General features: G+C 51.8%; 1 protein-coding gene across 6 annotated transcripts; it reads right to left on the minus strand.

Annotated features, from left to right (window-relative positions):
- Window positions 1-84: 84 nt before the first annotated feature.
- On the minus strand, window positions 85-23,375 carry Top1mt (DNA topoisomerase I mitochondrial). 6 transcript variants are annotated; one of them, XM_052161331.1, is made up of 14 exons: window positions 23,234-23,375; window positions 20,560-20,672; window positions 18,613-18,734; window positions 13,675-13,797; window positions 12,923-13,107; window positions 12,067-12,211; window positions 11,580-11,723; window positions 11,075-11,263; window positions 9,909-9,977; window positions 9,078-9,192; window positions 7,359-7,486; window positions 6,695-6,786; window positions 698-844; window positions 85-266 (listed from the first exon to the last, which is right to left on the minus strand). In XM_052161331.1, exons 1-14 carry the CDS (start codon window positions 23,335-23,337, stop codon window positions 164-166), a joined length of 1,779 nt encoding a protein of 592 aa, XP_052017291.1. In that variant the 5' UTR covers window positions 23,338-23,375; the 3' UTR covers window positions 85-163. The 6 variants fall into 6 exon arrangements, with proteins under 6 accessions (XP_052017291.1, XP_052017290.1, XP_052017289.1 ...); XM_052161330.1 differs by having other exon boundaries at window positions 698-847; XM_052161329.1 differs by having other exon boundaries at window positions 12,923-13,110.
- Window positions 23,376-26,490: the final 3,115 nt, after the last annotated feature.

A 26,490-nucleotide genomic window follows, 5' to 3' on the forward strand; every position in this document is an offset into this window, starting at 1 on the left:
CTGCTGGGAGACTCAGGCCATGCTTAGGGTGTTTCCAAGGTCGGTGTTGTGGGGCCTTTGTTCTAGATCACAATGACAAACACCTTCCCCCAACATTTTATTATAGAAAACTGCAATACTGCTTCACAGTGAGAAAGTTAAGTTCCAGTGGCAAAGAGGCTGCTTAGAATTCAAAGTCTTCGCCTGCCTGGTTGAAGGCCCAGGCAAACCTCTCTCTCTGGGTCTTGTTGAAGATCTTCTCTACAGGCACTTCAAATCTCTTACACCTGTAGGTAACAACATCAGTTCTGAGTCCTGCCCTGGGGGCCAAGGTGTGGGGAGAGATGGTGGCCTCTGCACATGAGGGTGACCAAGATACCCTGTGCCATCCAGATCCACTCTCCCAGGTATCAAGACATCCCTGGTATGGCCTAGGGAGCCACTGAGCAAGGCCCAACCTGCCCCCCAAACCCAGCGGGCAGACCAAGCACTCCTGTGATTTAGTGCTCACAGGGTACTGGCAGTCCTAGCCACCCCAAAGCTCAGAGGAAAGAGGTCTAAAGACAAGAGGACTCAGACTCAGGAACTGAGGAGGCATCAGGGCCATCCAGTTAGGAGATCCCTGTCGCAAGAAGTTGTGCCTAGCACAGGGCCAGGTATAGGACGGGGCACCTATGGGACTGTACTGGGGTCTCCTAGAGCCCTCAGGCCTACACACCAGGCAATGCTGATCCTGGGGTCCAGGTAGTTGAGCTTGGCGGTGCCCAGGGCCACCTGCTTATTCTCCTCCTTGTCTGTGGCCTTCGCGCACAGTCTGGCCAGCTGTTCCTCCAGCTTCAGTAACCGCCGCTGCTTCTGAAGGACGCTGCTGGAAGAGGGAATGCCTAAGCCTGCTGCAGAGAGCAGACCCACGTCGCCATCGCTGCCGCCTCTGCCCCACCTTCACCTCCCTCCTGCAAATGGTCCTGTTAGCCTTCTCCAGGGCAAGGCTAACAACAGGCAACAGGAACAGATGCCTCTGAGGCTAGAGAAGGTGTCCAGCCTTTATTCCTATCTTCTTAAATAAATGGGGCTGGAGAGTTAGCTGGGCAGTTAAGAGCGCTGGCTGCCCTTCCAGACAACCGGAGTTCAATGTCTGGCACCCACGTGGCAGTTCAGAACCGGCTAACTCCAGTCCCTGGGGATTCCATACCCTGCTTTGATCTCCTTGGGCGCCAGGCACACACATGGTGCACAGACATACACGCAGTTAAAAGATTCATAGACATAAAATGATAAATAGATAAAAAAAAAAAAAAACTTACTAAAGAAAATAAATTTTAAAATGAGGTCCCCCTTCACCCTTCTCCTTACCCGCCCACGGCAACCTGCTAATGGTCCTGCCACCACGTGGTACTCTGATCCCAATGCAAGGAACCAGTGCTCCAGACACAAATGTGGAAGAAGGGACACGCATGGGAATGAGCTGCAAAAGGCTGGGAACGCTTCAAGCTCTGCACTTGCAGCGGGAGCCCCAGCAGCCACCTGCTCAGTGACAGCCACACTCCAGCAACGACGGAGTCACTGTCAAGAGCACAAGCGGAAAGGTCAGGGGGCCAAGTGTGACCCGTGGGCCACCGTACGCAGGGAAGGAGGCAGGAAGCCTCATGCCCTGCGGAACACTTGGTTGACACGTGGGACATGTAGCAGCTGTGCTGTGGCAGCTGCACGCCTCACTGAACGCCCCCTGGTCTAAGTGACATCTGCAGCATGCCACCGTGAGAAGACAGAGCTCTGCACCTCGGGAAAGCTTGTCGCAAGGAGAAAACTTCAGCCCTTCAGAACCACTGTCACGTGATTGGGAATGTTCAAGGACATCCCAGAATTGCAAAGGAGTGGGGGAGACAAAGTCTTATCACTGACTGTACCTGAAAAACAAAAGAACCCACTGATTCAAGAAGGAATAAGAAACCTGAACAGAAAGATGTCAAACAGAGTCCAAACTGATCACTAAAAGCTTCTCTCAAAGCAAAGCCCCCCATAAGGGCTCCGCCAGAGCACTCCACCAAATGCCCACAGAACCGCCACCACCAGGTCTCCAGTAGGGGTGGGAAGCATGTCCCAACTCATTTTCTGAAGCCAGCATTACTCTGATCAAACCAGACAAAGGCATCCCTCCAGAAACAGATTAGAAGCTGCAACGAAACAGAAAGTCGGATCCCGCGTGAGCTAAAGGGCAGAGATCACCGCCATGGGAATGCAGCGAGGGCTTTACACCTGAAACAGATCGGTGCTGTGCAGGGTCGAAATGGACAAACTCCACCGTCATCTCAGAGCGAACACCTGACAGTGCCCAGCACCCATCCCGGTCACAGGTGTGCACGCGCAACCCTGCAACTCCCGAGAGAAGCTATGAAAGCACGCAGTGACCATCATGCTGTCGACTGAAACTGAAAGCTTTGCTTCTTGGGTTGGATGCAAGACACAGTGACCCCCACAGACTGTTGACACTGCTCTGGAAGGTCCAGCCACCCCAAGAAAAGGAAGCGTAAGGCCTCCGTGCCAGACAGGAGTAACTGAGCAACTCCTCACGCACGGGTGGTCACTGTCCACCTGGACACACTCTGGCAGAAGCAACCATTTACAAGAGCAGGCAACGAGGCAAACAGACCACCGGCAGCTGCGCTTCTGTAAGTGGTCACCCAGGGTGGTGAAAGTCACCTCAGCCAGGCGTGGCTAGCTACCCACAGGACAGCCCATGCAACAGGCTGGCCTATGGGTGGTGCCTGGAATTAGTGTTTCACGAGGGGTCCTGTTATCCTTGCTCATTAGGCTCAACACGTTGCACAGACAGACAACACAGTTCACACCGAGCTGGCTTTCCTTCTTAAAGTCTGGATCTTGGCTCATGGTAGAGGGCTCAGAAACTTTCCAGATAGATGGTGTCTCACACATGCAGTCCCTCGAGTGTCATCCCCTTAGTGGCGCCAAGAAGACCAGCAAGGAGCCCGAGTCCTCAGGCATTTCCTTCCCTTGTGAAATTTCCCCTTTGCTGATCCTGCCTCCTTTGCTGCATGCTCAGTTCCCAGCATACGCTGCACCCTTGGGCATCAACCCAGATGTGCCCCTGCGGATATGACAGTGGTGACTCTGAAACACAATGGAAGTCCTATTGCAAAAGAAAGGACAGAGCGCGGCAGCCAACACTCCTCTGCGCTCCTGGTGCCTGGACTCAAAGCATTATCACAGTGGTAAAAAGAGAAGACAGCACTGATGCTCTTCCAGAGACTCAGACTTGAGTCCCAGAACCCACAGGACAGCTCACAACCATCTGCGACTCCAGTCCCAGAGGAGCTGATGACCCCTCCTGGTCTCCTTGGGTGTTCTGTACACAGACATACATACATGCAAGCAAAACTTCCATACACATAAAAGTAAATACATAATTTTAAAAAAATGGTAGGGGGGCTGGAGAGATGGCTCAGTGGTTAAGAGCACTGACTGCTCTTCTGAAGGTCCTAGGTTCAAATCCCAGCAACCACATGGTGGCTCACAACCATCTGTAATGAGATCTAATGCCCTCTTCTGGGGTGTTTGAAGACAGCTACAGTGTATTTATATAAAATAAATAGTTAAATCTAAAAAAAAAAAGTAAGATTAAAAAAAATGGTAGAGTAAGATGTCAAGATCACTTGGGGGGAAGGGCCACTGTGGTGGCACATGCCTTTCACCCCAGCACTCAGGAGGCAGAGGCAGTCAGATCTCTGTGAGTTCAAAGCTGGCCTGGACTACATAGCCAAGTTCTAGGCCAGCCAGAGTTATGTCATAAGACCTCAACACCCACACACCACCCCCGCCCAAAATAAAAAAACCAACAAATAAAAGAAGGGGTGAAAGATTCTATGTCTAGGCACACGAGTGAAAACTGGTACACTGCTGAACACTTAGTCTTCACGTCATGAGTACAGAGGGCTCAGCGCCATAAGAGGCTCAGGGATGGGGGGTGGGGCAGGGTTAAAGGCCACAGGGGCTTCTGTAGCTGGTGGGAGCGTTGGAACCGATACCCTAAGTGCTAAGGTCTGAAAAGTCTTCCTAAGTGTCCCGACCACAGTTTTGCCTCCTGGAAGCTTTGGGAGGAGACAGACTAGAGGAAGATTCCCCCCCAGGGCTCAGAAGTAGAGTCGGTTGCTAGTGAGCTCTGGGGCTGGGCCACCTGGCAACCAAAGCCTGGGGACTCTAGACTGAGATCCCTTTTCTGAGCAGGTCAATTCTGACTCTAACATGTTGAGGTACAAAGGCTCAGGACTGGACTTGGCTCTCTGGGGTCCTCTCTGGGGTCCTGGTAGTCACAGATCTCCCAGTTGGTCCTGGTCCTTACCTAAACCTGGCATTGCCTACCACAGCAGCTCTACCAACTTTGGTCGCTCCTCTGGAGTCCTAAGCTGAGCGCCTCTGCTGCCTGCAGGCTGGGAGCCTGACACTGGCCACCATGGGAAATCAGGAGTGGCAGCCTGTGTCCATTCCTAGCACGTGGATCCTGTAACTGCTGCTTCAGCACAAGGCACACCAGATGGGACTCGGCCCTGGAAGACTCAATGCTGATGTCAGCCCCCTGCATGAGCAGTTTGCAGCCTCTGACAAAGAGCCTGATTACATCCTGCCTTCCCCTGGGGAGGCCGTGTGGCTGTCAGAAGACAGTTTGTTCCAAATGGGACTGGCCACTGCCTAAGTGATCAGGAGTAACTCCTGGGCTGGGCACACGAGCCCTCTTACACTTGGCTTCACCCAGGACACAGCCTGCCTGTGAGTTTAAAGCCCCATCTGTGAAAATGTTCCTGTCCAGATGTGGCCTCTGGATGGGAAAGCAAGCATCTGCACAGCTGTGTTTACTGAATGTGACTATGGATCAAGGAGTGTGTGTGTGGGGGGGGGGGGAGGGCAGCGGGTGACAGCTGTGAACTGCAGAAGGGACACTCAGAGAGGGGCTCCCACAGAATCCTGGATGTGGCCCAGGTGCTCTGCTCGCTCCTCTCAGCTGTGGTCAATCTCAGCACTGAGCCTGCAACCTGGTATCACTGGACCCAAGGTGGACTGGGGAACTCCTAACAAACCCAGCCATGAACAATCCAAATATGAGCTAAAAAGCCCATTTATACCTGTGTGGAAACACAATATTAGCTTTTCCTTGAAAAACTACAAATGTCTGCTGAGAGGTTAAGGAAGACTTAGTTTAAATTATATTGATTTTTTTTTTTTTAACAGAAGCTCTCATGTAACCCAGGATGGCCCTGAGTTTGCTATGTAGCCGAGAATGGTTCAGACTTCTGCCCCTCCTGAGCTCCAGAGCTAGGATTATAGGTGCTTACAGAGTGTGGTGAAACTCAGTATCACATGCTGTGGCACTTTCAAAATAACCAGCAAGCACAACACCACCCTAAGTGCATAGGGACAGGAGTGGATTTCAACTGTCAACATGTAGCCACAACAATGTTTGTGGCTCTTTAGAGAGAGAGAGACAGTGTTAGGAATTAGGCAGCAGTGGTGGATGCCTATAATCCCAGTCCTGGGGGGCCAAGGCAGGACTGTGAGTTCAAGGCCAGCCTGGGATACATGATGAGACTCTGTCTCAAACAAGAAAATAAAAAAGTTGGCAGTCTCATTCTTCCTGGTCCCCACACTCAGCCACCAGGATGGCCTCGCACAGACACAGGACACAGCTGAACAGAACAAAACCAAAGGCTGTAACCGAACCCCACGCTGGCAAACGACCAATTTCCAACACAGGGGCAGGGTGCACTCAGTAAGGACAGAAATGTTTTCTTAGCCCACAGTGCCAGAGAGTCTGGCTAAATCCTCAGACCCCAGATAAAAGTGAATTCAAGACCTGAAGACTACCATGGAACTGAAGTGTTAGGCACAACACAGTCAGAAGTGACAGAAGCAAAACAAGAACCAGTGGGCTCACCTGGCAAGGCAGCCACGCCCCCCAAGCCCAGCACAGCCACAGAGAAGCCTGAGGAGACTTGAAGCAGACAGGGGCTGCTTGCGGCTGGGGGGATGGGAGGGAATGCTGATGGATATAGGATTTCTATGAAAATGGCCACACATCTCTCAGAACTGTGTATTTCGTTTTGTTTTGTTGTTTGCATGGTTTTGATCTTTTTTTGAGACAGGGTCTATGTAGACTTGGCTGGCCTGGAACCTACTATGTATCCTAGACTGGATAAGAGATCTGCCTGTCCCTGACACCCTCCCCTCAATGCTTCAAGGGTGTCACTGTGCCCAGCAGAACTGGGCACTTTGAAAGGGTAAAACGTGTGCCGTGAAAATTAGCTCAACCAACTGCTCAAAACAAAAATTAGAAAGAGCCACAGGGGCCTGGGAGCCCGGCAAGCAGTGACCCTGCTGTGTGCAGCCAGGGCCACGACTGCGCCTTACACAGCACTGTAATTATATTACTTCTGTGTATGAGCAACGAAGCTTTCAAAAATCACAACAGGAGCTAAGGAGAATCTTGGGGGTTTTTTTGTTTTTTGTTTGTTTTTCGAAACAGGTTCCTCTGTGTAGCCCTGGCTGTCCTGGAACTCACTCTGTAGACCAGGCTGGCCTCGAACTCAGAAATCCGCCTGCCTCTGCTAAAGAGAATCTTAAGGCCAAGGCTGACCACACTCAGACTGAGCCAGGCTGGGCCGCAGGGTCACAGCTTTCTGCCCCCCCCCCCCACACACACACACACCTTTTGGGTTTGCGGTCCAGGATTCTGAGGTCAGTCTCCGCCTTCTGTAGCTCCACCCGCGCCTCAGCCACCTGTGCCTTCTTTGCTTCAATCTGTGAGGAAACAAATGCATGCACGGCTGCTTCCATCCCCACCTAGACCTGTCCTGAGGACTTCTGTCTACAGCTGTTGGCCCAACAGCTTTTGATGGTGGGGGAGGGGGGGTTGGAGCAGATAGACTCCAGAGCCTCACAAATGTTAGGTGAGCTGTGTCACCCCTGTCCTGGCCTTACATTCTGAAACAACTTAAATGACAGAGCAGCCTGGGAGAAGGCCCCATGAAGCCACACGGGGCTGACCAGGAGCAGAGTGAAGGCAAGAGACCGCTAGGGCCCCAGGGCGCCACCCGCACCAGCCACAGATTGATCCAACATCCCCATTGCTTTGATCTCTTTCACAAACTAGAACACTGGCTGTGTCCTAGCAGGGAAATGAGAGGCAGCCAAGCTGGCTCTGAACCTAGAAGCTGGTTCCTCCCATGACTTCCCAGGACGCGGCCCTGTGTGATTCCAAGTCCCCAGCCCCAGCCTCCCACAGCACTATCCCTGCCCTCCACAAAATGCCACAAAGAAAAGAGAGGGAAATAGCCAGTATGGGGGGGCACTCACTGCAGGCACCCACCCACCTTATTTTGGAGTGTCTGCATCGACTTCTCGAAGGTCTTGGGAACCGCTCTCTGATGGTTACAGAGGACCGCCACAGCCCGGTTCGCCCGGTTGTAAGCTAAGACTTTGCAGATTAGGCTGTCTTCAGCTGAGCAAAGACAATGACAGCGGTCACTCTGCTGCAACCTGCTCTGAGCCTCCCTCCCTCCCTCCCATTCTTTGGTGGCGCTAGCAACAGAGGCCAGGGCCTTGACATACTAGTCAAGTGTATGCTGGGCCACATCCTTGGCCCTAAAAGGACTCTTTCTGGACATGTTACAAATGTCCCTTCTATGACACAGAATCCTAAGGAAGAAAAGTCAATTACCTAAGAAGCCCCACAAGCCAGGACCAACTGGTAATGGCAGCATTGAGTCCTCACCTTTTTTTTTTTTTTTTTGAGACAGGGTTTCTTGGTGTAGCCCTGGCTATCCTGGGACTCATTCTATAGACCAGGCTGGCCTCAGAAATCCACCTGCCTCTGCCTCCCAAGTGCTGGGATTAAAGGCGTGCGCCACCACTGCCTGGGCAAGTCCTCACTTTCCTGGGGGGGCTGGACTATGTCCTACTGGGTCAGAGACAGGAGCCCCAAAACCATCCCAGGCCTAGCCATTTCCTTCTGGAACAGGGAAATCTGAAAGCTCTAAGGGCCAAGACCAGGCAGTGCTGTCTGAGCAGTCCAGGATCCTCACAAGAACTCATCATTAACACCCCGAGGCCCTGTATTCTGTACCTGGCTCTACTGAGCAAGGTTCTCGCCAGCTACATCCCTGAGAGCTGAAGCTCAGGCTCAGGTTCCTGTCACCAATTCACCCATCTGCGTGGCCACTGCTCTAGCACTAGCTTCTGCCTGAAGAATTCTAAGACCAGGTGGCCATTCATACAAGATTTACAAAACCACTGGAAATAGGACCCTGCAGTTCTTTTCTTCAGGGCTGGGCCTCAAGGATGCTCTACTAGTAGTCCCGGTTTCTGGCTTCCTATAGTAAGTTCCTCTAAAAAGGGTTCCCTCCCTGCCTGGCTGCCCCTGGTGCATAAGAGATCTCTTCAGGGCCACACAGTCATTGGCCATGGCTGCCTGGGTTTAGTAAGGGAATAGCCTGGATTCAACACTTAATGACACCGAGTCTTCACCCGGCCCTGACCAGAGAGTTCCTGTGCCCACCAGTCACAGTATCTCCTTGAGGAAGCCCTGCTTAGGGAACGGTGTGGGCACAGGTGGAGGGCACTGGCCTTGCCTTTCTGCACTGGAAGAAGCAGAGGAGCAGATATTGGGTGGGTTTCGTCCTCACTGAGCATCTCGAGACAATGGAGGCAGACAAAGGTCCCTACATGGCAGTAAAGGAACGGGACCCAAAGCTGAGAGGGTTCGGGGGTACCGAAGAGGTCAGGAGTGGTGGGACACAGAGGTCTGTTAGGAACTTCCAAAGTGACTGAGGAAGAGAAGCAAGGCTCTACCTAGAGGAGGAAGGGTGAGGACAGACTGTAGACCAGGGACAGCAGCTAGAAGCGGTGGAGCAGGAAGCAGGACACCTCCCTGCTAGGGGCGAGTGAGGCCACCCCAACTCTGGGATTGACCTCAAGCATTCTTCCACCAATAGGCAGCTGTGTCCAGTCCTGCCTCAGCTCATGCCTAGGGCGGGCCAAGGTGTTCCACAGGGGACAGTCTGCCTAGCCCTCAGGGACAAAGACCTACTCACCACGCGTCAGCACCCGCAGCTGCTCCTGCAGAGTGACAGAGGCATTGTAGGTCCGGAACACCTTGGCCGTCAGCCCCTCCATCAAGTCCTGCAGGTGCTTGTTCAGGCTGGAAGTCTGGGCACAGAGAGGAGAAAGGAGTCGTGAACAGCCGAGTGTCATGGGCTATCCTCAGCCTCTCGGAGAGCGTAAGGAAAGCCGTGTTAGCTAGCTGCTGGGTCAGAACAGAGAACAACACAATGGGGGAGAAGACAACCTAGACTTGAATCCCTACTCTTTTCCAGGCCCCGAGTGCCTGTCAGTGTGAATAAAAAAATGGTCCCTATAGGCCCACAGGGAGTGGCACAATCAGGAGGTGTGCCCTTGTTGGAGGAAGTGAGTCACTAGAAGCTCAAGTCTAGGCTCAGTGGCTCGCGGTTCATTTCCTGCTGCCTGTGGATCCAGGTCCAGAACATTCCGCTCCTTCTCCAGCACTATGTCTGCCTGCACACTACCATGCTTCCCACCAGGATGATAATGAACAAACCTCTAAATATAAGCCAGTCTCAATTAAATGCCATCCTTTATAAGAGTTGTGGTGGCCATAGTGTCTCTTCGCAACAATAGAAACCTTAAGACACCATCACTGCTTTGAAAAACAAATGCGGGCCGGGTGGTGGTGATGCACGCCTTTAATCCCAGCACTTGGAAGGCAGAGGCAGACGGATTTCTGAGTTCGAGGCTGGCCTGGTCTACGGAGTGAGTTCCAGGACAGCCAGGGCTATACAGGGCTGTCTCGAAAAAAACCAAAAAAAAGAAAAAAAAAAAGAAAAGAAAAACATATGCATGCTTACTGTCAGTGCATCAAAGAGGTCGTCCTTAGGGCCCTTGTCTTCCATGAAGTGCTGAAGGTTCTGGAACACCTGAAATGGAGAAGACCATAACTCTTAGCCACACAGAGACTTCTAGAGCAGAAGCTAGCTGAGCAGGAAGGATGTCTCACAAGGACGAGAAAGATCACACCGTGCACATCAACAGAGGGGGACAGAGGGGTGCACACACCAGGTCCTGGAAAGAGGTGGCACCAGCATAGTGCCAGGCCTACCCTCTGGAACCTGTGTCTTTATGCCTCCCAACACTACCCTGCATGTGGTCACTCACTGCTAACTCACCCACAGCCATGAGGTTAAAGCTGGAGCTGGTATTTGTTCCTCGACAGACCCACTCAGTGACTTCAGCAGGCAGCTGACTCCCAGCTCCCTCTACTACCAGCAATAGTGACTTCCTTCCAGGTGACCCAGGGCGCCGTACTTGTGACTAAATCAGACACACCTAATACCACAGAGCCACAGGAGAACAACCTCTCTCTCCTCTGCTCATTTTCAGGAGACGGCGTGCAGTTCCTCCTGGCTAGGCCAACTTCTAGAGATAGCCCAGACTGACTGCATTGGCCTCTCCTTGGTTTTAGTTTGCCCATCCTGCCAAGGGTGCTGAGGTGGCATCAAATCCCCTTTAGAACTTTATAATGTGACCGTCTGTAGGAACAGGGCAGCTACAGGTGGAACTGTCAGGATGGAGTCACAGAGAGCACAGTGGCCCCTCGGGATGGCATTGTGGAAGATGATGGGACGGAGGCAGCTGTGTTCAGGAGGGGCATAAGGAGCAGCGGCATTGAGTCTCAGGGGGCAGCAGCCAGGCCAGCAGGGAGGAGTCACACAGGGAGAGGCAGCCAGAGCACCAGTGGAAGAGGGAGACAAGAAACAGATTCTTCCCCTGTTCCCAAGGAATTAGAGCCCAAACCCTGGATTTCATGTCTCCTAAACCAAACCATTTATAATAGGTGTGTGTGTGTGTGTGTGTGTGTGTGTGTGTGTGTGTGTGTAAGCCCTGGCCCTTAGGCCTCCTCCCATAGCCACAGAGACACTAGGAGGTGCACCAGACCACCACACATCACTGTGGCTCTGCCATGTTCTGACAGGGCCCCCACTGTGAACATGGTCACTGGGGTGAGTGCACTCACAAGCTTCTCCACCGTCACATGGTTCTTATAGCGAATGGAATCCTTTCCCAAGAAGTCCAGCTCCACGACGTGCCCCTGGCCGCATGCGGAGGGCGCGTGCAGTCGGACATGCTCCACACGGAGCGAGCAGCAGCCCACGGTGTCAGCCGTCTCCCCCTCTTCCTTCTCGTTTCCTGTCCGCAGTGCCAGCTAGACCAGGGTAGACACTGGTCACGCCTGTGGTCTGTGGCAAAGGGGCACACTCATAGCACTCACGTATACACAGTGGCATGCACGTGTGCACACACAATCACACATACACACACACAATCATACACACACACACACACACACACACAATCACACATACACACACACACAATCACACACATACACACACACAATCACACATACACACACACACACACACACACACACACACACATACCTATTTGACGGAGGCGCCAGCTCCACGGAGAAGCCACCATTGTCCTGGCTGCCCCGCTCTCAAGGTCCCATGCTATACCTTATCAATAAAATATAGGGCCACGGCCAGCTGCCTCTTCTTCATTTCTGGTGACTTCCAGTCAGCCTGATACTGAGCACGGATCTTGTCCACAACCCCCTTCAAGCGCCGTGCTACCTCATACTTTTGCCAATCCATTTCCCCCTAAGTAAAGACAATAAATGTTCCTACTAAGTGCGGAGCAGGTGACTGGCCATCTCCCCACCTCAGGCAGCCCCAGGCAGGTTCAACAGGACAAGGGGAGGGGCAGCAGAGCTTGGCCTCAGAGAAATGTGACAGGACTATGATGCCCACTCAGCTGCTTGCTAGATCGCAGCCTAGGTCTCAGCTGCTCTCGACTCTGACTGGCTGATCCCGGTTAATCTCTAAAGGCTGAACTGAAGGGCTGAGGGGTCTCCCATGCCTGCCACCCAGGAACAGCACAGAGGGGAGGGCCTGACGCATGCGCTGTGGGGCACAGGGCTTCCCTGGAAGGCCACGCTCTCACCTTAGGCTTGGAGCTGGGGTTTAGTACGATGTACTTGAAGGAGTTCTGGATGTTCTCCATCCAGGCAGCCAGCCACATGACGGTGTTATCTGAGCGGACCTCTCTCCACTGGTGACCGGCTGGGGGCTCAGGGATCTTAGAATCCCTGTGGTAAAACAGGGGTAGTTATCATTTTGAGTCTCTAATCCTTAAATATGAGCAACTCTAGGTAATTTCCCTACTTGTGTCCTTTAGTCACATGACTGTGCAAATATGGCGTCAGAGTTGGCTCTAAGCTCCCTAGACCAAGAACGGCCAACGTGTACACTCACTGCCGGGGTGTATACACAGTGGCACAGTCACAGGCATTAACGTACACACACACACACACACACCCCAGGACCAAGCAGGACCCAGCGCTCTCTATGCAGAGAGCTCTGAAGCCTCAGTTCACACAGCAGATGGCTGCCACACAGCTGTCACCCAGAGTCACTGAAGTTGGGAGGTTACAAAGGACAGGCCATAGGCCTTAGCAGCAGAGCGCTAGCAGCATACAGCAAACCCACCCCCAACATGCCAGCATTCAGAAAGCCAAATGCTGAAAACGTAGAGGACACCTCCCAGGAGGGGAACCTCAGCCCTGCTGAGCTAGACAGGCGGTTCTCCTGGGTGGCGAGACACCAGCCCAGCTGGCCCAGAGCTCTAGCAAAACCCAGGATACACAGAAACAGAACCTAGTGTTTTCAGTCACCGATCCAGTGACGGGTCCCACCCAAAAAGAGCTAAGGACAAAAGTCACCTCAGTAGGCATCCTGGGCTAGACTCAGGCAGGGTCCAATGCTCACCCACAGAGGCTGGCAGGCTGACCCCCACATACCTGCTGCAGTTAATGACCACATCCTCTGGCATGACCCTCCTCTTCACCATCCCCATCTTGGGATGGTCACCTCGGCCACGGAACAAGCCGGGTGGTTCCGTCTTGAAATTGCCTATTTTTTCTCTGTGGCCATCTAAAACACAGTAGCCAAACTCCTGCTGAAGCTTCTCGGCCTCTTCTTTTAGCTTCTGAGTCAAAACAATATGTGGGCATTAGGCAAGAAGAAGCTGAAACAGGACCCAGTTCCTGTGCTGACTGAGGGTCCCTCCTGCTGCCGCTGGAGGCCTCAAGCCCCTGGCTTTCCAGCAGGTGTGGGGAGCATACGGCGCACGGCTCAAGTCACCGTCCAGCAGAAGGGGTAGGGTAGCCTTCAAGGTAGGAGGAAATGAGGCAGGCCCTGGAATGACCTCAAACCCCCTGCAAGCGATGGCCAAGAACTAGTCAACTGAGGAAGGCTTCCATTAAACAGAGGGGAGACGCACAGTAGGGCCAGTTCACCCCTACATCCCTGCCCTTGGGCCTTCTGCCACTCCTGACCCTTCAAATGGTAGTGTACTTTCAAATGTGCCCCAAGAAAATGGGTCCTTTTTAAAAGGGGCGTATTACTTAAAATCACTTAGCACCTGCTGTGACAGCACCCAGAACCTGGTCCACCTCCTAGGCCACTTGGGGGAGGAGGGCTCTGTGAAGGGCTCCCTGCAGTGTGTAACCCACACCAGCTACCTCCAAGTTTCCCAGAACTTGCTGCCAACCTGCTTCTGCTCCCTGGGCAGGGTCCTGCGGGCCTCAGCCCTTTCCATGAAGTGCCTATGGATCTCCGTGAAGTCGCATTTGTCAAGGTGTGTGATGAGTTTCCTCTCCTCAGCTGTCATCTCCTGTAGCAAAACCAGCAACACACGCTCAGTGCTCAGTTACAGGAGCCTCCCTACGGCACAGGGAGTCCACGCACACGTGGGGGCCACTGCACAGGATCACAGTGACAAACCACAAACACGGGACCAACTGCACTCTGCAAAAAGTGCCGAGGCCATTCCACTAGACCCTCAGCCTCCAACAACTAATGTACCAGGTGGAGTACAGTGGAGCCCTGGGAACAAGCCATGTGACCTCAGCCCGAAACAGCTCTCTCCAGGCCTCATGGAAAAGCATGAATGTGTGACAAGGTAGACCCACGACATACAGGGACAGCTGAGAGGGGAGTGTGTGTAGTCTCAGCTTCAGGCTTGTGACCCTGACTCACACCTTGAGCCTTACTCTGTCAGAAAAAAACCAAATGAAATCCCCAAGTGAGCCCCCAAACCCGCCTCCTTCCCCAAGGCAAGGCCTTCCCATGCCCCCCAAATCATCAGGGGCCAAAGAGTCTGCTGACGCAGCGGCCTGCCTCAGGCAGGCTCCCAGTAACAGAACCTCACCAGCCCCAGTCTCCAGCCAACAGTAATGGACTCTACTACTATGAACCCAGTGGGTGGTGGTGCGGGGATTGCCAAGGAAACCTCTTGCTAAATGTAATTTAACGTTTTGGTAATGAAAGCGGTAAAATCCTGACCCACTAGCTCCACTTGGAGAGCCCGTCCTATGCAACTTATCCATGTTGGCATGATGACGACTGCGCTCTAGGGACAATTAAGAAAGAAAGCTATGCAATCCCCATCAAAATCCTTCATAGAGCTAGAAAGAGCAATGCTCAAATTTGTCTGGAATAACAAAAAAACCCAGGATAGCTAAAACTATTCTCAACAGTAAAAGAACTTCAGGGGGATTCAGTATCCCAGACCTCAAACTTTACTACAGAGCAATAGTGATAAAAACTGCATGGTATTGGTACAATGTCAGGCAAGCGGATCAGTGGTATAGGATGAAGACCCAGAAATGAACCCACACACCTATGGTCACTTGATCTTCGACAAAGCGGCTGAAAGCATCCAGTGGAAAAAAGATAGTCTTTTCAACAAATGGTGCTGGTTCAATTGGAGGTCAGCATGCAGAAGAATGTGCATCGATCCATTCTTATCTCCTTGTACCAAGCTTAACTCCAAATGGATTTCCACATAAAACCTGACACACTGAAACTAACAGAAAAGAAACTGGGGAAGACCCTTGAGGACATGGGCACAGGGGAAAAGTTCCTGAATAGAACACCAATAGCTTATGCTCTAAGATCAAGAATTGACAAATGGGACCTCATAAAACTATAAAGTTTCTGTAAGGCAAAGGACACTGTCAAAAGGACAAAACGTAAACCAACAGATTGGGAAAGGATCTTCACCAACCCTAAATCTGACAGAGGGCTAATATCTAATATATACAGAGAACTCAAGAAGGTAAAACCTAGAGAACCAAATAACCCCATTAAAAAGTGGAGTACCGAGCTAAACAAAGATTTTTCACATGAAGAACTTCGGAGGGCTGAGAAACACCTTAAGAAATGTTCAACATCATTAATCATTAGGGAAATGCAAATCAAAACAACCCTGAGATTTCACCTCACACCAGTCAGAATGGCTTAGGTCAAAAACTCAGGAGATAGCAGGTGCTGGTGAGGATGTGGAGAAAGAGGAACACTCCTCCACTGCTGGTGGGATTGTAAGATGGTACTACCACTTTGGAAATCAGTCTGGAGGTTCCTCAGAAAACTGGGCATGGTGCTTCCGGAGGACCCTGCTATACTACTTCTGGGCATATACTCAGAGGATTCCCCAGCATGTAATAAGGACACATGCTCCACTATATTCATAGCAGCCCTATTTGTAGTAGCCAGAAGCTGGAAACAACCCAGGTGTCCCTCAACAGAGGAATGGATACAAAAAAATGTGGTATATTTACACAATGGAGTACTATTCAGCCATTAGAAACAATGAATTCATGAAATTCATAGACAAATGGATGGAACTGGAGAACATGATACTAAGTGAGGTAGCCCAGTCTCAAAAGATCAATCATGGTATACACTCACTGATAAGTGGATTATTAACCTAGAAACTTGGAATACCCAAGAAATAATCCACATATTAAATGATGTGCAAAAAGAACAGAGGAGTGGCGCCTGGTTCTGGAAAGACTCAATGCAACAGTATAGGGGAATACCAGGACAGGGAAGTAGGAAGAAGTAGATGGAGGAACAGGGGAAGGGAAGAGGGCTTATGGGACTTGCGGGGAGTGGGGACCCAGAAGAGGGGAAATCATATGATATGCAAATAAAGAATACATCAAATAAAAAAAAAGAATGAAAAAAAAAAGAAAGAAAGAAAGAAAGCTATAAAATACTGGCTAAATCACCGCAAATTCACTCAACGGAATATTAAAAATTAAATTAGAAGCCTATAAATACTTCTCCAACTAAATACTCAAGGTTGCATCATTTCTCACCCCTGGGAGCTGGAGGGCAGCGTTTCACTTGATCTCTGCTTCCTCAGAGGGAGGAGACAGCCAGGTATCAGGGCCTGGCTGATGCCCCTCCCACAAACACAGGACTCTCACAGGGCAGGAGCCCCACCCGACAGGCAGGGCCCACCAGGGCCTGGATACCTCCAGGAGGCTCCACTTGGTTTATGAAGATTTATTTTTATTTTCAACTGGGGGTTAGGAGGTGGGCATGTGCACATAAAAGCACATGCCTGCAGAATCCAGACACATCAGACACTCTGGAACTGGAGTCACAGGCGGTTGTCACATGGGTGCTAGGATCTTAACTTAGGGAAAGCTATACACTGAGCCACCTCTCCGTCCCCGGGTACCACGTCTAACTACTGATGCAAAAGTCATTACATCCCAGGAAAGAGTTTTGGAGAGAATGGTTAAAATCACAGCAGCACATAATTTGGTGATTCCATTGCAATATGAGAAAAAGAAAAAAAAATACAGAGGGCTGGCGAGATGGTTAAGAGCACTGGCTGTACTTGCTGAGGACCCGAGTTCAATTCCCAGCACCTACAGAGAGCTCACAAACCATCTGTAACTTCAATTCCAGGGAATCCCCAGGTACTAGGCGCGCGCACATACACACACACACACACACACACACACACACACACACAGGCAAATCACACATACGCATAAAATAAAAATAAATAGATCTTTAAAAAAAATGAAAATAGAAGCCAAAATGCTGGCGTCATATTTCTGATTAAAACTGTAATAGGGAGAAAGATGTGACGCGCATGCGTATAGTCTTAGCATTTGGGATTCCAGTGGATGGAATCTCACGGTCAGTCTCAGCTATATAACAAGTCAGAGGCCACCCTTGCCGCAATAAATACACAGGACTAAAGAGGTGTTTCAGCAGCCAAGAACTGCTCCTGCTCCTGCAGAGGACCTGAGTGCCCAGCCCCCACCCCCACGCTCCCACTCCCCCAGCCCCACCCCCACCCCATGGCAGGCGGCTCACAAATGCCTGTACTTCCAGCTTCAGGGTATCCAAAGCTCTCATCTGGCCTCTTCAGACAGCAGACACACACACAGTGCACGTACATACATGCAGGTAAACAATCATACGTGGTAATGTCTTTTTCTGAAACTCTCTCTTGCCTTCGAAGGTTTGAACTTTTGCCAGAATGTGTGACCAAGTTAGTGGTCACACTCTGAAATCATTTAAAACTATGTACCCAGGGCTACAGAGATGGCTCCGTGGGTAAGAGCACTGTCTGCTCCTCTAGGGGACCTGGGTTCAGTTCCCAGCACCCACACGGCAGCCTACAGCTGTCTGCAACTCCAGTTCCGGGGATCTACCACACTAGGCGTGCAGATGGTACACTTATGTGTGCATGCAGGCAAAATGCCCATACGCATAAATAAAAGTCGACATACTTAACCTGCTGTCTTACTGTGGGCTCGGTCTGTTTAACCTGCCTTTAAAAGAATTCCTCACCACGGGTTTCCCAAGTCCTCAGCTTCTACAACCCAAGATAACGTACAGCTTTAATCTTAAACTATATATTTTGACATGCCCCCTTACACACCCTTGACCTAGAATAATGTGTTTTGTCTGAAACTGTTCAATAAATACAGAACGAAGCACTTTGCTAAGGGACAGACACAGGCACAGCAGACAGGCCACATACCACAAACTACAGGCAGGCAGAAGACATAGGAAAAGAAGTAGAGAATTCAAATCTTGGTCACACCACACAACAAAGAAGTCTCCTCTATGCAATCATACATTAAAAGGAAGAAACAAGCCAGGCAGTGGGGACACACAGCATTCAGGAGGCAGAGAGAGGTGGATCTCTGAGATCAAGACAGCCTGGTCTACAAAGGGACACACAGAGCTACACAGAGAAACCCTGTCTTGGAAAAAAGAAAGGAAGAAAGAAGAAAGAAAAATCTAAATGACGAACGGTACAGGAAAAGATGCGCAATGCTGTCAGTCACTGGAGAAACGCTAGGGGTACAAGCTTGTAGCTGCTAGATAGCAAGATATGAGGAGCAGACCAGGCTCACACAAACCATGTTTTTAAAAATAAAGGAAGAAAGAAACCTGATACAATACTCTCACCTCCATACTGTGTGCTTATTTTCATGGGGCAGAAAACACCCCCTGGACGGTGCCAGCCTCCCACTCTGAGAGCTGGATACTGTTAGCGGAGCCCCCAGGGCAAGGTCACCACAGACTGCCATCTTGGATCCAGCCATGCTGGGCAAACGCTGGCCACCGAGAGGGCTGCCGCCGCCGCTGGGGCCGCTGAGAAACACACCTTCCGCCAGTCACTGAAGAAGTTCCTCCGGAAGACTTCCTTGGTCGTACACTCAAGATGCAGCATTTTCCCATAGAAGGTAGCGACCTCCTCCGCTGCCAAGCTCAGTTGCACCGGCTTGCCTGTAGATAGCACACACACTGACTGAGGAGCAGCCACAGGCCCCATCCAGGCGGGACAACCTACCACTTCAGTCTATAGCACACTCCTAAGTTAAAAGTGACCAGCCCCTGGGGGAGGTCATGGCCACAGGATCCCAGGGACGCCACTCTGGGGTCTGCAACAGCGCCAGCCACGGGCTTCTTTATCATGCTGCTTCTTGCTACTGAGTTTATATTATGTGGAGAAGCAGCATGCACAGTTCATTATTATTGTGTGTGCACACACCACACACTGGGCACAGGGGCACTCCACATGCCATGGAGTGCCTGTGGATGTCAGATTTATGGAGTGAGTTTTCGCCTTGCATGTGGGTCCCAGGGATCAAACCTGGTCACCAGGCTGAGATAGAAAGTGTCTTCCCTCATGGAATCATCTTGATGGTCCAAAACACAAAACCCACATTGTAAAAGAGCATTTCCATCTTGTTGCAGTTCTGGGGATGAGCCCAGGGCCTCATGCATGCAGGAAAGCACTCCACCACAGCTACACCCTTGGCCCTCATATTTGTAATTCAAAACCACAAATTTCCACATAGAAAAGTACAGGCACAAAATAAAAGTTGACGTGTCACAGTGGGGGGAATGTGGGCAACTGTAAGCTAACCCTCTATGTTCAGTGACTTCATGCAAAGGTCAGTGTGACAGACACTGCACAGGAGCCTAGACAGATACCGGGTAGATGCCAAGGCTACCCCTAAGAGATGTCTCTCAACAAAATGTCTGAAGGGTTTCCAGACAAGAATTTCAGAACAGGCGTGTGTGGGTAAAGGGCCTGCCAGGTGACAACCCACGTAATATACGATGGAAAAAGAAAAATGGATTCCGCAAAGCACACCATGGAGGTCACATCATAGGTGTGTATGGGCCCAGCATGTGTGTACACAGTAAGACGGCAAAGGCACGTAATCTCTGTGAGTTTGAGGCCAACCTGGTCTACACAATGAGTTTCAGGACAGCCAGAGCTATGTAGAAACCCTGTCTCAAAAAACAAAAATGTTGAGAATGTAAAAAAAAAAAAGAAAGAGACAGAGAGAGAGAAAGAGAGGGAGAGAAAGAGAGAGAGAGACAGACAGACAGACAGAAGCTGGGCTATGTCTGGTAGCCCACACCTTTACGCCCAGCACTGGGAGACAGAAGCAGAACACATCTATAAGCTCAAGGTCAGCCTGGTCTATATCAAGAGTTTCAGGCCAGCCAGGGCTACGGAGTGAGACCCTGTCTCAAAATGCCAAAAACAACAAAGTGGACCAGGATATATACGACATTCGCCGCCTTTCCAGCACCGCCTCTTACCAGGAGTGTACAGAGGAGAGCCTGGGAGACCAAAGCAGCTCACCCAAGCTTGGGCAAGTCTGGAAACAATCTGTGTCCCTGAAGCACTAATCTGTGTCCCTCCTTCCTTGTAGTAGCGCACACACACACACACACACACACACACACACAGAGTTTCCGGAGAACTCCAGGGTTGACCCCAGCTATCAGCCAATCTGTCAGGAACTTCTGAAAGCCAGGCAGGGAAGAGGACTTTGCACCCTTTGCTGGGAAGGTCAGAGAACCTTCTCAGCAGCATACTGACCATGTAGAGAAAGTCAGCCCAAAGCATCCAGGCAGCCCAGTCTCGGGAGCGCGCGCGCACACACACACACACACACACACATGCACGCAAGCACGCACGCGCGCGCGCGCGCACACACACACACGTGCGCACGCACACACACACACACACACACACACACACACACACGTGCGCGCACACACACACCACCACCCCACCCCCGGCCCTCACCATCATAGAAGAAGTGCACTCCGTCAGGAAGGGGCTCATAGGCCGGGGTGAAGTATGGGCCCTTGTGCTCCAGCTGCTGCCACTTCACACTGCTCTTCCTCGTTTCTTCCCACCTGAAAAGACAGGAGAGCACCGACATGGAGCACGGTCCTCACACCAGGCCGCAGGCCTTCAAGTCTTCTGCTTTGTGGATTTTTCCTGTGGCCAAAGCTTTATAGGAGGAAGACAATGCCTGGAAAGGGGGGGGGGGAGGGGGCAAAAGCTGACAGGCAGCCATACCTCAGTGTGTATCTGCCAGGGTACAAACTCAGGGGACCCAGCTGAGTAGAAAGAGGGGTGGTGCCCTTTTCTGGGGCTCGAGGGATCCCCAGCTTCATCCCTCTGAAATCTCTTCACAGGTGTAGCCGTCACACCTGGCAACTAAGAGTGTGGCTGGTATTAAGAGCACTGACTGCTCTTCCAAAAGTCCTAAGTTCAAATCCCAGCAACCACATGGTGGCTAACAACCATCTGTAATGAGATCAGATGCCCTCCTCTGGGGTGTCTGAAGATAGTTACAGTGTACTTACATATAATAAATAAATAAATCTTTAAAGAGTGTGGCTGGTATAGGTAGCCCTGCCTGTGAGGCTTGGGAAGATGGCGGACATGACTCTGATAATACCCAGAAGCAGAGAGGAAAGTGAGGGCAGGGTTGGAGGCAGGGCACCTCAGGGGCTTCTGAAGAAGGGGGCACTGGGTGTGGCATAACTCTGACAGCACCAACATGGCGTGTCCTGGCCGGCTCCCTGCAAGGTCCGTGCATTTTTTCTCCCAATCCTTCCAGCCCAGGGCATTGACTCCCAGGTTAGCCCCACCTTGGAGCCAGTAGGACTCATGGTCCAGCATGGAGCCCCAACCTAACTACATGCACTCTCCCGGCCTGTTCATCTGAGCCTGTCCCAGGCCAGCACTGCACCAGGTCCTGGGACGCAGACACCAAGGTAAGCTGGATGCTGAGATGCTGGGAGATGGGACAGGGCAGGGGAGGCTTCTTAGCAATAAGGACTCAGAACAGACACATGAGCATCAGCCAGGACAGGAGGAGGCAGACAGCGAGATGAGCATTCCTAAAACCTGGGTGGGGTTCCCAGGCACGTGCTGGGCTCCCAGGCAGCCATCCTGGAGGGCCTGGTTGGCTCCACTGTGTGTCCTATGAGGGGCAAGGGGCTGGTTTGGGAAAGAAAAGGCTCAGGAAAGGAAAGAGCAATTTATTTTTGTTTGTTGAGAATATGTAGCTCAAACTAACCGAAAACTTGAAGGGTTCTTACCTCACCCTCCCAAGTGCTGGGATTATAAGTATATCCTATCGTGTCTGGGTGACAAGTATTTTTGAAAGGACCTTTCTCGCTGTTCCTGCAAAGAAGGGATCAGGCGCAGTGGAGCTACAGTGGCTGAAAGTGAGCATAGGTGGGGAGGTCAGGGGACAAGGGACCAGGTCCTAAGCCAGAAAGCGATTCCCGGGTGTGCCCTGAGACCATAAGGAGCGGGGCTGGGTTTTGTGAGCAGAGAAACTCTGGCAAAGTAGCCAGGATCTGGATGCCCGAGGGGTGAGGGGGGGGGGGGGCCATGAACCATGCAGGAGGGAAAGAGAGAAAAGTGGAGGTCAAAGGTTCCCAGGGATAGGGGTTCAAACGCCATCCCACCAGGTCGGACGCAGGATGGGTAAGTGCTTCATGACACAACTCAGGCAACTTTCCTCCAGCGTTCAGCCCAATCCGACATCATAAAACGTGGACAAGCACCTTAGAACCCGCACTGAATGTCCCCCAACTCATTACCCAAACTGCTAGGCGGATTCTACGGCCACCCCTATTTCACAGACAAGGACACTGAGATTGGGGTTATAAACAACTACTGTGGCACGAGTGACATTCCTTTGTCCTACTGGAGAAGAGTATCAAGCAAGTTACCCCGATGTCCTGCTGTGCGTCTGCAGCCCAGCTGCATCTCCTAGAGGCCACAACTCAGCCCCATTTGGAGAGGCAGGACAGCCCTGTCTCCCCCTACACACACACACACACACACACACACACACACACACACACACACACACACACAGAATTTCTAGAGCCTAAGAGCTTAGCTGCCCCAGCCCAGGACTGAGCTTTCAAAAGCAGGTCAGCAGGCCAGCGGTAAAGGCTGGCCCTGGAAGGGCTATCTTCACTGTGAACCCCACCACCACTCCTGCGATCAGACCAGGACACCCCCTCCGCAAGCACTATAAACAACAATCCCACAACGCTGGGTGATGAGAGATGGCTGGGTGCTTCCGGGAACCTTGGTGCACGAGGGAAAGGTTGAAAAGCCAGAATTTCACGCAGGATCTCAACCTGGACAGCCATCCCAACCCCTAGGAAGTTCAGCGGGCGTAGGCTGGTGACGTAAGGTGAGTACTGAAAGCTAAGGCCACGTGACGACGAGTGTAGGAATCGTGCAGTGGGCCTGAGACCAACCAGGGAATCTGGGAACCACACTCCAAAGAGACCTCCTCCAAACTGAACGCGGCAGCCTGGAGGCCCAGGCGCAATCACATGGGTGACCGAATTTCCCAACGTGTCTGGTGTGACCCGGCACAAGGATTCGGCAAGTCGCTGAGCCCTGTCTCGCCTGAGCTCCGTCCCACCCGCCTTACCCAGCTCTGCTCGCCTTCGCGCCCCGGGACACCTGGCGGCAGGGGACGCGGCGGGGAACATGCTGGAAACGCCGGCACAGAGCTCTGAGCCACAGCAGCAGCATGCGCGTGAGTACGTGCGTGAGCTCAGCCGGCTTTCTGAGACCACGCCCTTTTGGCAGAGCTCCGCCCCCACTCTTCCCAGTGTCCCGCCCCGCCCCGCCTGCCTTGGGACGGCTTCCCCAGCCTGGGCCTAGAAGCGCTTCTACCTGCGGTGGCAGCCTGAAGAAGTCATGTGTAGACAGACCCACATGGTCAGAGACCCCCATCTACCCACCTAAGTGACAAAACACCAAGTGCTCGCACCTCCAGAAGGACGCAATTGCAGGCACTAGCTGTCCTGCCCAAAGCAACTTCCCCTGGGCGACTGACAAACAGCACTAAAAGTCCTGCAAAGACTGCAGTTGCCTAGGCCCGCCGCCAAGAGACCAAGGACATAAGCCATAGGCGTCCCCTTTCAACAAGTTCAGATTTCAAGGCATTTGTACCAAGCAACAAAAACCTCCCAATCAGCGACCCGCTGTTCCCCGAGCCAGCAGCAAGCAGCCTTGCTATTTCCACTGAAACAGCACGCAGGCCTGTCAGAAAGTAGTGAACAGGAAAGGTAAAAATGAGGCGGAGACCCACGGGAAAGAGTTAGCCTACCCTGTAGGTGCCACCCACAGCTACCAACTCACTGGATTCCTACTGACATCTAGCGGCCCGAGGCAGGAACAGAGCCAGGGAGAGAGGCTAGTGGGCCCCCTGCTGGACATGGCCAGCACTACAAAAAAAATTGCAGAGTATGATCAACAGACCAGCAAGACTGGGCATTCCAGGTCTGTAGCTGCCTGTCCTGGACCCTTGACCCTGTGAAGACCAGCTGGGGTTGTCTCAGTTGGGGAGCATGGCCCCACAGCGTTCAGATCCTCATAGCAGGTATGAAGAGTCCTGCTTTGCAACTGAGACCAGGCTTGAGGAAGAATTTCAGGTAGATGGTGATGAATGCTGGAGCTGACAGTCAGACCTCCTCAGCCCAAATCCCGTAAGTCTGTGGTGTGACAGCAGTGTCCACTCACAGGTGGTAGCCCCCAACAGAGATCTGGGAGGGGGCTTCATTGTGGAGGATCCACAATTCAGGATAAGCAGGGACATTTGACTTCAATGCAAACTCAATAAAACCATCTCATTATGAGTAACATACAAGCCTTCTCACACCGCTTTCCTCAGTGTGATGGGCTACAATGGCCTGTGTCTGCCCATGGGAGTCCACCGTCTGCTCTTTACTAGACAAGTTTGATTTCTCTGAATCTCAGCCTCCTCCTCATAAAGTCTGATCAGAGCGAGGCAGGCACATACATACTCAGACACTTCAACCACCTCTCTCCCTGGCGCCCCTGAAACCCACAGCTCAAAACTACGGCAGCAGCCAGAGAGACAGCTCAGCCAGTAAGTGTTTGCTGCACCAGCAGGAGGGTCTGAGGAGTCTGAGCCCCTAGCACCCATGTTGAAAGTGAGATGGAACACACTTGTAACCTCAGCACTGGGGAGACGGAGGCAGGAGAATCCCTGGAGCTTGATAGTCAGTCAGCCTAGCCAACTGGTGAGGTCCAGTAGGATGACTGACACCTGAGGTTGTCCTCTGGTCTACACACACACACACACACACACACACACACACACACGCTCGCTCTCTCTCTCATAGATACATGAACACTCCCCCCACCACACACACACACACACACACACACACACACAGACGCTCTCTCTCTCATAGATACATGAACACTCCCCCCACCACACACACACACACACACACACACGCTCTCTCTCTCATAGATACATGAACATTCCCCCCACCACACACACACACACACACACACACACACACGGTCTCTCTTTCATAGATACATGAACACTCCCCCCACCACACACACACACACACACACACACACACACACACGCTCTCTCTCTCATAGATACATGAACATTCCCCCCACCACACACACACACACACACACACACACGCTCTCTCTCTCATAGATACATGAACACTCCCCCCACCACACACACACACACACAGCTCCACTTCAAGCGAGGCTCCTGTGAATTTCAGCTCGCACCTCCCCAACCATCTACAGCCCAGAAAAACTGCCCCCACCATGACCCTGAGGTTTGCCAACTGCCATCACTGCTTCCTTACCATCCGGCCTTCCCCATGCTGATTTTTCTCTGCTTCCTTTCAGAGCTCCCCAGATCTCCTGGCTTGTATTCCGGCCAGTCTCTTTGAGACTCTTCCCCAGCATGGCCCAACTTAACAGTCTCTCTTGGAGACTCTTAGCCGCACTCCCTCCCTGGCTCTGTATGCTGCCCCAGCCCTGGGAGTTCCCAACAAGCTCACTCTCACAGCATATATGTCTCTGGGCAGGCTCTATGTCCAGCTCCAGGGTTTTCTCCTCCAGTTCTCCCTCCTGTGGCCTCCCCTCACCCCACACACCACTTTCCCCCCTCCTGTGGCCTCCCCTCACACCACCACTGCCTTCCCTTTCTTCTCTCTCTTGGGAGCCAAAGTCTTCAGTTTTAACTTATAAACACTGACTCCCATCTCCCGACTCTGTGTTCCCACCTAACTTTCCATTTTCTTCTCTTCAGGTCACACACATCAGCCACCTCCTCCCCAGTGGTTCCTGCTCCCCCCAGCCTTCCTGGCTCCTAGGTCTGGCCAAACTTTCCAGGGGCACTGCTGTTCTTGAAGCCAACTGGCTGTCTCCTGACACGGCATCTTCTGAAGTCCTTTCTTCTCTTCCTCTTCAGATTTCTTCTCTTTATTTTTCTTCCCATCCTTTTGGATTTTCACACTGCTCCCACCTCTGCTATCGTCCCCAGGAGAGCACACAGCTGTTGTCTCTTTCATGCCTTGCTCCTTGGGTCTTGAAGTATAGCCTAACAGAGACCCACCTCATGTCCATTGAAGACCACTCTTGTCTGGCATCTCCTGGGAACCTGGGGACTCTCCATAAGGGGAAACACACAGTGAGTGAGCCACACTCTTAGGCAGCACCTGACCGAGACAATCAGAGGGAAGAGGCTTCACCATGCCCTGGCTATTTTGTTGTTTGTTTATATTGACAACTGATTTAGTATCTAAAAGCTAGATATTATAAAATTAGGTTGTATTTGCCCAGTGTGTGTGCATGTACGTGTATGTGTGTGTGTGTGTGTATTGTAACATGTATGAG

This window comes from Apodemus sylvaticus, chromosome 17 (assembly GCF_947179515.1).
Source record: "Apodemus sylvaticus chromosome 17, mApoSyl1.1, whole genome shotgun sequence".
NCBI classification, from domain to species: domain Eukaryota; kingdom Metazoa; phylum Chordata; class Mammalia; order Rodentia; family Muridae; genus Apodemus; species Apodemus sylvaticus.

Coding starts and splice junctions, on each gene's coding strand:
- Top1mt (XM_052161328.1), bottom strand. CDS start 23,337: ATGCTGCTGCTGTGGCTCAGAGCTCTGTGCCGGCGTTTCCAGCATGTT. Junction 13,111..13,674: donor TGCCCAGGGAGCAGAAGCAG/GTTGGCAGCAAG, acceptor GTTTTGACTCAG/AAGCTAAAAGAAGAGGCCGA. Junction 11,264..11,579: donor CCCTATATTTTATTGATAAG/GTATAGCATGGG, acceptor ACCCTGGTCTAG/CTGGCACTGCGGACAGGAAA.